Raw genomic sequence first — 15,466 nt, forward strand, 5'->3', positions numbered from 1 at the left:
CAGAGGCTGTGGGGAGAAGACAGGAATGGGGTACTGAGTTGGTTGAAGGACCACCATCATACTAAATGGTGGAGCAGACTTGAAGGGCAAAATTGGGTTCGAGAGTGTGATGCTAGGAAAGCACAGAGGGTCAGGCAGCATCCGAGGAGCAGGAGAATCAACGTTTTGGGGATCAGTCCTTCATCGGGAATGAGGCTCATTCCTGCTCTCTCATTCGACTCTGATCTCCAGCATCTGCAGTCCTCACTTCTTCTTCCTTGAATGGCAAAATGGCCTACTCCTGCTCCTATTCTCTGTGTATGCACTGAACTAATTTAGCATATATAGGTTTTATTTCTCCACCTACCTCTTTGACTTTGACTTTGTTAACCTCCTACTGATGTGCCTCAGTGTCATACTTTGCTCTATATTGCTTCTATGAAGCACGTTTCATGATGCCAACGGCATCATGTAAAATTTGATTGTTCTTTCATAAGAATGGGCGGCACGGTGGCACAGTGGTTAGCACTGCTGCCTCACAGCACCAGAGACCCGGGTTCAATTCCCGACTCAGGCGACTGACTGTGTGGAGTTTGCACGTTCTCCCCGTGTCTGCGTGGGTTTCCTCCGGGTGCTCCGGTTTCCTCCCACAGTCACAAAGATGTGCGGGTCAGGTGAATTGGCCATGCTAAATTGCCCGTAGTGTTAGGTAAGGGGTAAATGTAAGGGTATGGGTGGGTTGTGCTTCGGCGGGTCGGTGTGGACTTGTTCGGCCGAAGGGCCTGTTTCCACACTGTAAGTCTAATCTAATCAAAGATTTGCAGACCCCACTGGGTAGGCCACCATTTATTCTCCATCGCATTTCCCTTGAAGAGGTGATGGACCACATTCTTGACAAATTACATATGTTGGGGCTTAGGGGCCAATTATGAGTCAACCACATTGCGCTGGGTCTGGAGAGCCATGTCGACCAGACTGAGTGACAATAGCCAATCTCCCTGCCTGCCCCAAAGGATATTAGTAAAGCAGAAAGGTATTTATGACAATCGTTGATATTTTCATCAATTTATAAATCCTTCCAACATGCACTAGGGGTGAGCAGTAAGAGAGGGAGAGATTTCCTGGTCAGCCACATCGTGGAAAGAAAGTTGGAGCCTCTACCTTCTCTGTATCTGACTCTGGATAGCAACATACCACACACCATGACATCACTATCAATCCCTGCCAGAATGTGCCCAAGGGGAAGGGGATAGAGGAGAAGCATAAAGAAGAGGTTGGATCGGCGATGGTGGTCTCTTTGGTCAAATACCCTGCTGTGGTTTTGTCTAAAAGGTCTTTACTTAGGAAATGGTCACTTTGGGAAGGTGGTAACGTAATGGAATTTAAGTAAGATTTTATAAAAACATTCCAACAGGAGTAAGACCAGCTAGTACTTTAAGGCACATTTTATCCAGCATGAACCTTGATCATCAGCAGAATTGATAGGAAAGGAGCCTTGTACACCTTAAAACTGGTATCAGTCTTGAGCACAGACTACAGATTTCTGTTGACAGGATAAGAGAAAGACCAAGTATGGAAGATTTCTGTTTATTGTTCAAGAATGAAATCAAATCAGTGTTTGAATTCATGATCTCAGGTGTCTAAAAGTTGATGATTTTCTGTATGAGTTTGATTGAAGCGTAACAGAGCTGAGGAGGGGTGGTGGCAGTCGGTGGGAGCAAGCGTAAATTCTAGAGCTCTGTTTAGCCAGCCTGAGATGTACTGTCTCTCTCAGGTTGTTTGAATAAACACTGGCGTCCCCTGCATAACTGATTCCTCTGTGGTCTCTGTAGGAGATTAACCATAGCAGTAACAACTTGCAGAGCTATTTTGGCCACTTTCTGGAAATAAAAGTAAAGAAATTAATAGGAAGGTCAAAATCATGATCAAATTGGACAGAGTAGGTAGCCGTCCAGTGCAGCAACACCTCAAATGTACAATTCTCATTGTGGTGTTCAAATCACTCCATGATATGAACCATGCCTTTCTGTGCAATCTCCTGCACTGTAAACCTCTGTCAATTCTGTAATCTGAAATTTCTAGTCTCTTTGAGTCACCAACTCCATCTTTTAACTGTTGGCAGCCATAATCACCAGTCTCCCTCTAAATTTCCCTTTCTATCCCCCTCTTCTTTGAAGGTGATGCTTAGAAATGCCACTTTGAATAAACTAATGTCACCTCTGCTCATTTCCCCTCGAATGTCAAATTTTGTCTGATTGTGGCTCCGTGAATGTCTTAGGCTGTTTTACTAGCGAAAGGCACCATCTCGAATTGTAATCTGTCATATTAATCAGGATTTAGTGTTGCAATTGTGCAACAAGGGAATGCTGTTGATACTACAGATCACAGTGAAAGATGACCATACATAAATGTACAACACCAGGTTATCGTCCACCAGGCATGTACCTGGTACTGTGTGATTTTTAACTTTGTCCACCCCAGTCCAACATCGTCACCTCCACATCACATTTAAACATAAATACAGAGAAAGAAGCTTACTTGTTTTGTTACATAATGGAGAACGTGTCATTGCATGGGAGTGACTTGTGCTCTCATTCTTTACGAGTCAATGCAACTTGTGTTTCAAAATGACATTCTGCTTTTCATTTCACTCTTGGCAGGAGTGGGTGGGAGAACATTGTTTAAAGGAGCCTGAGAGACTGTGTACGGATAAGGATCTAATACTCGACCCAGTACTCTCAAACAAACAGGCACGGCAACTTCTACAACTTATCTGTTATCCACATGGCCTTAAAGAGTGTGTGGAAGGAGACAATCCTCAGCGTCAGCACATCAAGCACATCCTTCAGGTACTGGGGATCTGGGTAGGATACCTCCTGGGTTTGACCATTTTTTAAATAAACTGTTCAGATCGCTGTTACAATCTACAATGTAAATTGGAATTAAGGGAAAAATGTATTTGTGTATTCAGCCAGTCTGTGTAATAGATATTAAAACTGCAAAATCAATCTATAGAGACAAATTAAAAATCTCACAATACCAGGTTATCGTCCAACTAGTTTATTTGGAACCACTAACTTTCAGTTAGTACTTCCAAATAAACCTGTTGGACTATAAACTAGCGTTGTGTGATTTTTTAACTTTGCCTATCCCAGTCCAACAGCAGCATCTCCACATCAAATTTATAGAGCGACGTGGGGTAATAGACAAGGTCTTTTTTTCCCAGGGTGAAAAAATCCAAAACTAGAGGGCAGAAGTTTAGGATGAGAGGGGCAAGATTTAAAAGGGATCTGAGGTGCAACATTTTCATGCAGAGGGTGGTCTGTGTATGGAATGAGCTGCCCGAGGAAGTGGTGGAGGCTGGTACAATTACAACATTTAAAAGGCATCTGGATGCGAGTATGAATAGGAAGGGTTGAGTGGGATATAAGCCAAATGCTGTCAGATGGGACTAGATTTATTTAGGATACCTGGTGGGCATGGATGAGTTGGACTGACAGCTCTGTTTCCATGCTGTACAGCTCTGTGACTCTATAAGCCACAATCTCATCAAAGAAAATACTGAGGATTTAAATAAAATATAACTTGTGTTGAATTGGTATCATCTGCCTGGGTCGTACAACTTAAATTGAAAGAGAGGAATGTTGCTGATTTTGCTGTAGGTTATAATGTTGTATATCAGTGTAATATCTTTAGGCAATTTAAATAGCAGGTAACTCTCCGTTCTGGGTAAACATTTTTCCCCAACTAATACATCTGCTGATCATTAACGGCTACTTTTAAAAACATTGTGTATGCCTGTCAAGGCAAACAATTTAGTTTTGTGTAGTGTGTTCATCACACTTTTGAGAATTCTGCTAAGGTGCTAAGTAACAAAGTTCTTCTAAATGAAATTATTATATCTGGAATTATTCCAGATAGTTATATTGTATGCTTTTAATGTAAATATTTGGAAAATTAAACATTAAAGTTTACTTTTGCCAACAAAACCCTTTGGTTATGTTATTCTCTGTTATTCTAAGAATCACACCGGTGCCATAAAAAAAGTTTCCTCAAATACTGTTAACCTGTTGGGACAAATATTTTACAGAAGCAATCATATTGGAACAAAAAACAAGTTGTAACAAAGTTTTCTCAATGATTTAATACTCCCATGTATTATGGAATGAGCATTGGTGCTGGTTCAGACCCCATGAGAATGACTAGCTCAGTACCAATGAAAACTAAAATTTCACAGTCCTAAGAGGAACTGTGTTATTTAACGTGGTTAGTAAGATTTAGTTTTGTCTTTTATCCCAATGTTTGAGGGTAATGCAAGCATGTGTAACACCTTTAAAGGCATGAAGGGATGAGCTATGGAGTTGTTTTGATTTCTTCCTTTCATTTTTCTTTTAGAATTTGGACCAGTGGACTCTGAGACAATCATGGTTAGAGCTCCAGCTCATGATCAAACAATGTATGAAGGAACCTGTGAGTATAAAGCACAGACTGTGACCTTTATTGCACCACATTTTCTCCACGTTGTTGAGCAATTAAATCATATGTTGATATTAAATTGGCGTTTATGGTAATTTAAAGGATTCCTAGGGAGACCGAGGAAAGCCTGTTCTGTTGGGAGACTCTAATGAAGGGGAGTAGAATTGTGTATTAATTGGAAGTTAATTTTATTTGTGGTACCATATATACATCTAGTCTAAAAAGGGCTTGTTGATTGTTAAGCAATGTTTGGCTTTATAAATATACACTTTGAAGTGATTACAGACTAGGTTGTAGTATTCCGTCCTCACTCCTGGCTGTGGCAATGTGTAGATTCACTCAGCAGAGAAGGTCGGAGACACTTCAGTCCCCAAAGGCTGCTAGAAGTGTGGGATGCTCTTAGGACAAAGGTTCCACACAGTGGATGGAGCACAGACTGGAAATGAATGGCTAGAACATGTCAGCAAGTAACTCATATTGACATGAAACATACAGCAAGTTTTAATCTATTATAGATCTTTATGGACTGTATGGTAATAATATTTGGAGTAATTGGAAGTGCTAATGTTTTTCTTTTGTATTTGCAAAGTAGCGTTTTGATGTGCTGGTCACTGGTGGCTTCTGATGGTTGAAAGGGGAAGGAACATGAGTTTATTTGCACAGTTAAATGCATTTGGCTGTGCCCACATTTGGAAAAAAAATGATCTTTTTATTCCCTCCAAAGGCCATCCATTGCATGTTGATACAAAGCTGAAATGTACAATCTTTTCGGGTCACAGTGACAATCCATATTGTTTCTGAGATTTATGCTTCCAACTGTGTGTTTCATGTTTGACTGAAGATTTTTCTGCCAGGGCCCAGCATCAGTTGCTGAGATGAACTCGTTGCTGGAGAATATCGCTAAGGCCACCATTGAGGTCTTCCAGCAATCTGCTGAGCTGAACAGCAGTGTAGTGGCAGCTGGAATCGGGCTGTTTAACCCAAGCAATAACTGCAACAATGGAGCTAGTAACCCAAGGCAGAATGGCAAGAAGACTTTCCTAAGGTAAGGCAAGGCTTTGCCTGTACAGTGTGCAGTAGATAATGGATTGACAGAAGGTTAGTGATAGATTTTGAGAGTCTGAATAGTCTGCTGGAAATGGTGACATCGCAAAACAACTAGATATAATAATGATAATTATAGTGACTGAGTGATTTTTCACCAGCTGTTTTGTTAGCTTAGTTGGCCGAATTGCTGATTGGAGATGCAGAGGTATTGGGAGAAAGCAGGAACTGATCACTAGATAATCATATTGAATGGCACTGTAGATTTGAATGGCCTACTCCGGCTACTTTTCCATGTGTTTCTTTGTAAAACACTTGCTATTTGTTTTGAAGCAGTGTTGTGTGTTCACCCTGACCAGCATTCTGGTCTCAACCAATGCCTTGTCAGTGCTGATCAACTTGGTGCACGTATCTAAACTTTCTCTTCATGTCACAATTCAACAGCCTCAGTTAAGCAAAACTTCTAAAACCTGTAATCAAATCTCAGTAATATTAGTCGCGTTAATATTGCAGGTCATCGTCAGAATTGTTTCAAGACATTTGCATTTCGATCTTCAACATCGACGATTCCCCCAGTGCTTGACTCAGGTGGTGAATAATTATGTCAAATATTTGCAGCATGGTGGCTCAGTGGTTAACACTGCTGCCTCCCAGCACTAGGGACTCGGGTTCGATTCCCGCCTTGGGCAACAGTCTGTGTGGAGTTTACACGTTCTCCCTGTGTCTGCGTGAGTTTCCTCCCACAGTCCAAAGATGTGCATGTTAGGTGGATTGGCCATGGGAAATGCAGGGTTACAGGAGTTTGGTAAGGGGATGTGTCAGGGTGGGATGCTCTTTAGAGAATCGATGTGGACTTGTTGGGCAGAAAGGCCTGTTTCCACACTGTACAGATTCTATTGAGCCATTCTGTGGCAGGAGTGTCCCATGAATCTTTTACATAATTGTTGAGTCACCTGCGTGAAGCTTTTAGAGATTGGCAAGTTGTTGATATATATGCAGATGCCTTGAAACAGTTCTGTCTGGTGAGCTACAATGTAAAAGCAGCTATCGTTAGTCTGGATCTGACTGTAGTGAGCATGCGCTGCTATACAATTCATCACCTTTCTCCATAGTGCCCAGAAAACGATTGGGAACCTGCAAAGCAGGCACAACTTTGAGGTTAACTTACAAATCTAATTTTGGGGTTGGCTGTTCGCAGTCCTTGTAGTCTCTAATTGCTTTGCAACTGTTGTAATGAAGGTGATATGTTTGTCTTAATGGAGACTGTTGCATTAGATTTAGATTTATTTAATATTGTCACTGTGCCCAGGTACAGTGAAAAGTGGACCTTTTTTTTAGATTAGATTCCCTACAGTGTGGAAACAGGCCCTTTGACCCAACAAGTCCACACAGACCCTCCGAAGAGTAACCCACTCCTCTCTGACTAACGCACCTAACACTTTGGACAATTTAGCATGGCCAGTTCACCTAACCTGCACATCTTTGGATTGTGGGAGGAAACTGGAGCACCCGGAGAAAACCCACACAGACACAGGGAGAATGTGCAAACTCCACACAGACAGTTGCCCAAGGCTGGAATCAAACCTGGGACCCTGGTGCTGTGAGGCAGCAGTGCTAACCACTGAGCCACCATGCCGCCCACGGTGGCACTATTAAAAATGTTAGATATATGCAGCACGTTGCTCAGCTACAATAAGGTAAAAAAAGGGTTAAATGTAAATCGGTTACGCACCTGCATAGTCTTCATTCTGCTCTGAATGCTACCTCTCTCTTTTCAGATGCTGGTGGACCTGACGAGTATTTCCAGAATGCTTGTGTTATGTTTTAATCTCTTTCTTCCTTGGTGCTTCCCCAATCTCCTGTCAATCTTTTTCTACCAGTCTCTGGTATAGAATGAACTTTCTCTTTGCAGTCAGGAAACTTGGCTTGCCAAAGGCCACGATTCTCATGGAGTTAAAATAAACTGTTCGGGGGAACTTGAGTGATATTTGAATAGGTTTGCAATAAACAAGATCATAATCTGGAAGTGCTCCAATGGCCATTTGATGGTTTTCTCTGTGTTTGTGTGTGCTGTGTGTTTGTGTGCGTGCGTGTGTGTTTGTGTGGCTTTTATTCAGCTGTTCAGAGAGGAAAGGAGTCTGGCTAGTGGCACCGTTGATCGCAAAACTGCCCACATCAGTCCAGGGCCGAGTGCTGAAGGCAGCGGGAGAGGAGCTCGAGAAGGGGCAACACTTGGGGTCATCTTCAAAAAAGGAAAGAGACAGACAGAAGCAGAAAAGGTAAGACCATTATCATAAAGAATCGAACAGAAATAACCAGAGCAGGAGTTAAATTATTTTCCCTGTGGCAAAGTACAATGCTTATAATAAGATTGTTCATTTTTTAGTTAAATAAGTCCAAAGACACACACTTTTATTCCTCAATCTCCATTAGTGGACCACAATAGAACATTGAGGTAAAGCTTCAATTGCTCAATTGGGTATCAACCCAATTTCCATTGTGGAGAATGGTTATTGAGGCCAGGAAGTGTTTTAAAAACCTGAACTAAATGTTTATTCTTTGTTGAAGTAGCTCCAGTAAGCATCTTAATGCAAGAGAGAGAGAAGTAATGGTCTGGCAATTCTTCCCTGTACCAATGGAGAGGTAAACAAAGTGGAATACATCGCTATTCTATTCCGTTTCATTTGAGGTTGCCTAGACTAATTAAACAGGGCTTACTGACAGGGGATCACAGTGTGCAAAGTATATTAGTGAGGGAGTTCCACAGTTTGAGTTGAAGGTAGTTTTAACTTAAAGGAACAAGATTAGAGAACTGAGATCCACAGCTGCCGAAATGTGCAGAGGAAATGAGGGTCAGGGCAACATAGACACACAGAGTAGCACAGAGAAAGGATCTTCGGCCCATTGAATATGCTACAGTCAAAAACAAGGCCCTAACTCTTCTAATCCCATTTCAGGCTCTTGCCCCTTGTACACTTTGGCACACGAGTGTTCATTTACATGTTACCTAAATAGTTCTGCCTCTTCCACTCTCACAGCAGTGAGTTCCAGATTCCTACCACTCTGAGTGGGAAAGAAAATGTTTTCTCACATCACCCTTTAAATCTCGTGCCCCTTACCTTCAATGTATCCCCCAGTCATTGACCCCTTCATCAGGGGAAAACTTCCTTCATGTGTACCCTATGAGTGCTGCTTTATTTTATACAACTCACTCGTGCATTTCCCCACCCCCACCCCACCCCCCAAAGTCTGCCCAGCTCCAAGGAAAATAACCCCAGTCTGTCCAATCTCTTTTCATGACTAAAACTCTCCAAGCCAGGCGACATCCTGGTAAATCTCATCTGCACCCTCTCCATTTGCCAGTGATATGCACATTTGACCAACCTGTTGATATAGTCCTGTAAGGCTATCCTCATTCATATTTACCTCCTCACCAATTTCCATACCGGCCCCTTCAAGGACAATTGTTTCATTACAAAACAAAATTGAAAACAGGTCTTTTACATTGTTTCTGGATGGTGATGATGATGATGTAGGTTAGCAACATAAAGGAAATGGCTCATTGATTTATGAATAGCACCATTTGCCTTCTGTTCATGTTGTAATCCACTGCCTTGCACTATTTCTGGATATGCAGTTGATTATTTGTAGTGATATCATTTCAGAATGAATGACTGTGCTGCACATGAGATACTGCTCTGAGGCATTGCCATCCCTGAACATCAAAAACAACTACTCAGCATTGCATTGAAGTTTCACTTTGCTTCCTGTTATGATTCAGATCAAGCTGAATTTTCCTGGCTAGCTCGTGACCTTGACATAGCCTTCGACCCAGGTTGTGATTCTGGAATTGCCTGTGGCAGAAATGCAGACATAATCTTCCCACAGGTTTTTCAAGAGATCTTGTGGTGCAGGGGTACTTACTGTTCCTCCCTCTGAGCCTGGAAGCCTGGGTTCAAGGCCTAGCAATTTCAGAGGTGTGCAAGAGCATCTCTAAACAGGTTGATTAGAAAATATCTAAGAATTTTTGAATAGGAATAGTCAACATGGCTTTGTGCGTGGGAAGTTGTGCCTCACAAATTTTGATAGAGCTCTTTGTTAAAGTGACCAGGAAGGTTGACAAGGAAGGGCAATAGACATGGATTTCAGAAAAAACCTTTGATAAGATTCCACATAGTAGTTGCTCAGGAAGGTTAGATCGCATGAAATCCAGGGAAAGCTAGCAAATTGGATGCACAATTGGCTTGATGGTAGGAAGCAGAGGGTAATAGTAGAAAGATGTGTGTCGGACTAGAGGCTTATGACTATTGGAGTGCCTCAGAGGTCAGTGCTAGGCCCATTGATGTTTTTGGATGAGAATGTCCACGGCATGATTAGTAAGTTTGCAGATGGCACTAAAAGTAGACAGTATAGTGGACAGCGAGGAAGGTTATCAGAAATTGGAGAAGATGGGAAGTGGGCTGAGAAATGGCGAATAGAGTTTAATATAGATGAGTGTTAGGTCTTGCATTTTGGAAAGTCAAATTAATTTCGGAGTTTCATGTTGAAAGGGAGGGCCTGAAGGAGTGTAGTGGAACAGAGGGACTTTGGAGTTCAGGTTTTCAATTCTCTGAAAGTACAATTACAGGTAGATGGCAGTGAAGAAGGCTTTTGGCACACTGGCCTTCATCAGTCATGGCACTGAGTATTGAAATTGGGAGTTTATGTTGCAGTTGTACAGGGCATCACGTTCAGTTTTGGTCACCTTGCTATAGGAAAGATATTATTAAAATGGGAAGAGTGCAGAAGAAATTTACAAGGATGTTGCCAGGACTCAATAGTCAGAGTTATAGGGACACGCTTGGGTGTCAGAGACTGAGGGGAGATCTGAGAAAAAGTGTATAAGATCATGAGAGGCATGGATAGATTGAATGCACGGTCTTTTTCCCAAGGTTGGGGAATCGAGCACTAGAGGGCATCAGTTTAAGGCCAGGGGGGAAAGAATAACTGGGAACCTAAGGGGCAACATTTTCACACAGAGGTGCGCATATGGGATGAGCTGCCAGTGGAAGCAGTTGAGGCGGGCATATTAGCAACATTTAAAAGGCATTTGGACAAATACATGGATAGCAGAGGTTTAAAAAGGATACGGATCACATGCAGGGAAATTAGGTTAGAGTGGATGGACATTTTGGTCGGCACAGACCAGTTTGGATCAAACGGCCTGTCTGTGTGCTTTAGGACCCTATGACCATGACACTGAGGTAGCTGATGAAGAAGCTACTCCCAGGTGCCCCTTTTAATTAAGTTCAGCATGACTCAGGTGGGACCAGTAGCCTCACTCATGGTGTGATCTCTGCCGTGGGTGTTGGATAGAGACAGGAATACCAGTGGCACCATGGCGGTAAGTTCAGTATCACGTATTGCAGCTTGAGCCATGTTAAGAGACCTCAGTCTTTATGAATTGGCTTCAATATCACCTCTGCTGAAAATGTGTTGCTGGAAAAGCGTAGCAGGCCAGGCAGCATCCAAGGAACAGGGAATTCGACGTTTCGGGCATAAGCCCTTCATTATGCTCAAAACATCGAATTTCCTGTTCCTTGGATGCTGCCTGGCCTGCCGCGCTTTTCCAGCACCACATTTTCAGCTCTGATCTCCAGCATCTGCAGACCTCACTTTCTCCTTCAATATCACCTCTTCCATCATGGAGACCTGATCAGTGTGATTGATTAATAAAAGGCTGTCTTGGACCTCCTGCTCTGAAGTCTTTTCCAGTGCTTTGCTGACCTCCCATCGCAGGGAGGCGGGGTGGAGGTGCCTGTGTGCAGTTGGACTAAGTAGTAAAATTGCAATTCAATTCTGCAAGAGGGGGGAATTTGCCTTAATTGGCTCCCTGCACCTACCAGACAAATGGTCATCACTGCTGGGTGTACACCTGTCAGAGAACCATCCCAATGCGAGTTAATCTGTGGGTTTGGGAAAGTTCAACGCAATGTTTCTCAGAACCGATGAGTCTTTATACGATGGGTTAGGAATTCCAGTGGGAACTTATATCAGAATCAGTGACAAGGTTGTGGTCAGTTTCCACCTGCATGCTGCTGTTAGTCAGTGTTGCTTGAATATTGCTGAAAAGAGAAGCAGGTTATTGACGCTGTTTGTTTTGTCCTCAGGGCAACTGCAAGTTCACCAAAATTCAAACGGTCACGATAGTGTTTACTGCAGGAACTATGAAAGCATTCAGCAACAAATCTCTCTTTCCAGCCATCTTTGTATCCTGACGAGCCTCTTTCTGTTGTTTCTCCTTCCACAGTATGTCACTGCTGAGCCAACAGCCATTCCTGTCATTGGTCCTGACCTGCCTGAAAGGACAGGATGAGCAGAGAGAAGGTTTGCTGACCTCCTTGCAAAATCAGATCAACCAGGTAATTAGCTTTGAGAAAGAGAATCAGAACATGAATAACTTAGCACAGCACAGCTCTTGATCATAAATAAAAGTCTGCTTTGAATTTGAGATGTTTACAACTCAATGGTCAACTCAAAATTCAATTTGGTAAGGTCCCACAACAAAACAGGCTTTTATCCATGAACTGTCAGATTTCTGAGGTAGTATGCATTATGGCAAGTTGCTCATAGGAAGAGGGAGTTGTTGGAATTTGAGTGTTTTTATTGAACATGCAGTTTTTATTGTACATTTAGAGCATGATACAAGGTCTAGTCAGTCTCTGTGGTGCAGTTGATTTGCATGTTTGGCTGTCAACTATAAGCTTGATGGTCTGAGACAGTCTGGGGATGAAGCCCTTCAAAGGGAAGGACTCATGGTGCAGTGGTATTGTCCTTGCCCCTGAACAATGAGACCCAGGTTCAAGTCCCACCTGCTTCAGAGGTTTGGAACAACATGTCTGAAACACGCTGATTAGAAAATGTCAACAGTGAGACTCAAACTGAGGAACTCCTGTGATTGCAAGTCAAAGCAAGGCTTCTGCTGTTCCTACCTTGGGGCCAGAGGTTCAAGTCCCAAGGAGTAGTGTTATAGCATGTTCAAACAATTTGATTTGAAAAAGAAAATGAAGCTGTTGGTGCCGTGTATTAGTGGCTTTAACAGGCTATCATGGAGCCAGAATGACTTGCATTTAAATTGTCAATGTGCATTTGGGCTTTTGTGGTTCAAGTCCGATCACCGACACGTGTTGGAACCTATCTGAGCAGGTTGACTTTTTGCAATAATCAACAAGTAAAAGACAGCAAAGTTTTAAGGGCCCTTCTGACACATTGGGAATGTCTCTACCTCTGGGCCAGGATGTATGGGTACAAATCCTAAATGCCCCTAAAGGTGTGTCATTTTTTAAGTTAATTTAGGGAATGTTAGTGTCACTAGCTGTGCCAGAATTTATTACCTGACCCTAACTGCTCTTGGGAAAATGGTGGTGAGCTGTTTTCTTGAATATGTGTGGTCCATTTGATGTACCTAGGTTAGAATACAATTGATTCACAGTCCAAGGGAAAGCGATGTGAAATGTTCAGACCTACGGTGCTGAACTGTTGATTAAAAACAATTTTATTAACACATTAAGGCAATCAAGTATTCTGTTTTTAAATACGGAGTGTAAGACCCAGCAGGTTAGGTAGTATCTGCACTTGAGGCTATGTGAATGGAGTCACAGACCAGAAGCACAAACTCTATCTCTATCTGTACAGATGCTGCCTAAACTGCTGAGTATTTTCCACCACAGCAAGGTAATTGAATCTCAACTGCCCTCTTGGCAATATATGCTGGCCAGCCAGTGATCCCCTGATCCTGTGCATGAATTTATAAAATAATTCTCCTCATTTCAAATTGCCAACATTCAACAAATCATTCCTCCCAACACATACATACTGTTTAGCTGGAGCGCCTCCTAGAGAAATCTTTTACAACTACAGAATTGATTAATTTTTTTGATGTAAAGATGCCTTTGGTTTGGAAAACATCTCTCATGCATTTCAAAGAGGTATGAGAGAAATGGATTTTCAATGAAAACTCATTAGGAACATTGAGGAAAGGGGCAGTCAAAAGATAAGGATCTGTTCTGGGAAGTAGAGAGAGAATGAGAGATGGATCAATGTAGTTTGAAAGCGTGGCTGCGATAGGTGGAGGGAAAGGGGAATTGTCATAAGCCCACAATGGGTCGAGGAAGTATTCATGGGAGGTGTGTTGTAGGCTGGAGAGAAAGGAGGCATTTGAAGCCAAAGAAGAAAAATTTAAACCTGAAGTTCTGGCTGACCAAGCAAGTCAGTGAGGATGGGAATAGTGAACAAGTAGGGCTTACTGCGAAAGGATTGTAATGGCAGCATTTTAGATCTTTAAAATTCATTCACGGGGTGAGGGCATTGCTGGTTAGGTCAGCATCTATTGCCCATCCCCCTCCTTGTCCAGAGGGTGATTAAGAGTCAACCCCATTGCTGTATGTCTGGAGATACTTGTAGACCAGACCAAGTAAGGAGGGACATTTCCTTCCCTAAAAAGTATTGGTGAACCAAATGAGTTTTTCCTGATTTTCAGGAAAATGGGCGGCACGGTGCTCAGTGGTTAGTGCTGCTGCCTCTCAGTGCCAGGGACCTGGGTTCGATTCCAGCTTCGGGTGACCATCTCTTTTAGTCTTTCATTTTGACTTGATATATCATCATTGATGCTCTTGTCTGTGTGATGGATCAAGTTTAGTTAACAGTATTATATCTGATCATTTCTGAGCAAAGTATCTTAACTAGGGTCAGATCCTGTGAGATTAGCAATGTCACTCAGTAAACAAATGAAGCCCCACTGCTAAAAATGATGTGAGCAATGACCTTTAGGGTTAACATGCTCTGTTAACTGTTGGAAAAGGTGAAATAAACAAGCTAGCTTGTACAGCATAGGAACAGTTTTTAGGCTGGACACGCTCATTTTACATTGACCGTAAATATGTAAAACAGAAACTGCAAAGTTGAAATGTAATCATAAACACATTTTCCTGTCCAATGCAGTCCCTTTCTGTGTATTCATTCATGGAATGTTGTGCCAACCTTCATTGCCCATCCACAGTTGTCCTTGAGAAGCTGGTGATGAGCTGCCATCTTGAACTGCTGCCATTCCATTTTGTGTGGGTGCAGCCACAATGCCATTAGGGAGAGTGTTCTAGAATTCTGACCTAGTGACACTGAAGGAACGGCGATATATTTTCAAGTCAGGACGATGAGTCACTTGGAGGGGAACTTCCAAGTGATGATGTTCCCATGTATACACAGTGTTTGTCCTTTTAGATGAAAGTAGTGTGTTTGGTCAGTGCTTTCTAAGGAGTCTTGGTGATTTTCTGCAGTACACATTGCTGCTAGTTGTGGAGGGACCCGATATCTATGATGTGGTGCCAATCAAATGGGCTGCTTTGTCCGAAATGGTGTCAAACGTCTTGAGTGTTGTTAGAACTACACCAGCCAGGCAAGTCGGGAGTATTCCATCACATTTATGACTTGTGCCTTCTAGATGGTGGAGAGGCTATGGGATTTAGGATGTGAGTTACTCATTGTGTGATTACTTACCTCTAGACTGGTGTTGTAGCCACAGAATGCATGTGGCTAATCCGTTTCAGTTTTAGTTAGTATAATCCCCAGGATGTTGATAGTGAAGGATTCAGCAATGATAATGCCATTGAATGTCAAGGGACAATAGTTAGGTTCTCTCTTGTGAGAGGTAGTCATGACTTGGCACTTATGTAGTTTGGATGATACTTTTCACTTATCAGCCTCAGCCTTTTGTGTTGTCTAGGTCTTGCTGAATTTGAGCATGGCCCCCTTAGTATCTGAGGAGTTGCAATGGTGTAGAACATAGAACAGTCCAGCACAGAACAGGCCCTTTAGCAAACGATGTTGTGCCGACCATTGATCCTCATGTAAGGTAAACCTAATGTACGAACCCTCAAATTTCTGTGACCATATGCATGTCCAGCAGTCTCTTAAATATCCCCAATGACCTCGC

The 15,466-nt window shown here is 42.5% G+C and overlaps 1 protein-coding gene across 5 annotated transcripts in view; it reads left to right on the forward strand.

Annotated features, from left to right (window-relative positions):
- LOC132821781 (mediator of RNA polymerase II transcription subunit 12-like protein) overlaps positions 1–15,466 on the forward strand; it is a 604,412-nt gene that overhangs the window by 486,558 nt on the left and 102,388 nt on the right. For all 5 annotated transcript variants that reach the window (XM_060834551.1, XM_060834553.1, XM_060834556.1 and 2 more), the window contains 5 exons: positions 2,640–2,828; positions 4,375–4,449; positions 5,310–5,500; positions 7,617–7,778; positions 11,789–11,900. In XM_060834551.1, coding sequence (XP_060690534.1) covers positions 2,640–2,828; positions 4,375–4,449; positions 5,310–5,500; positions 7,617–7,778; positions 11,789–11,900 — 729 coding nt within the window. The remainder of the gene's footprint in view (positions 1–2,639; positions 2,829–4,374; positions 4,450–5,309; positions 5,501–7,616; positions 7,779–11,788; positions 11,901–15,466) is intronic.

Source organism: Hemiscyllium ocellatum, chromosome 13, assembly GCF_020745735.1.
Source record: "Hemiscyllium ocellatum isolate sHemOce1 chromosome 13, sHemOce1.pat.X.cur, whole genome shotgun sequence".
NCBI classification, from domain to species: Eukaryota; Metazoa; Chordata; class Chondrichthyes; order Orectolobiformes; family Hemiscylliidae; genus Hemiscyllium; species Hemiscyllium ocellatum.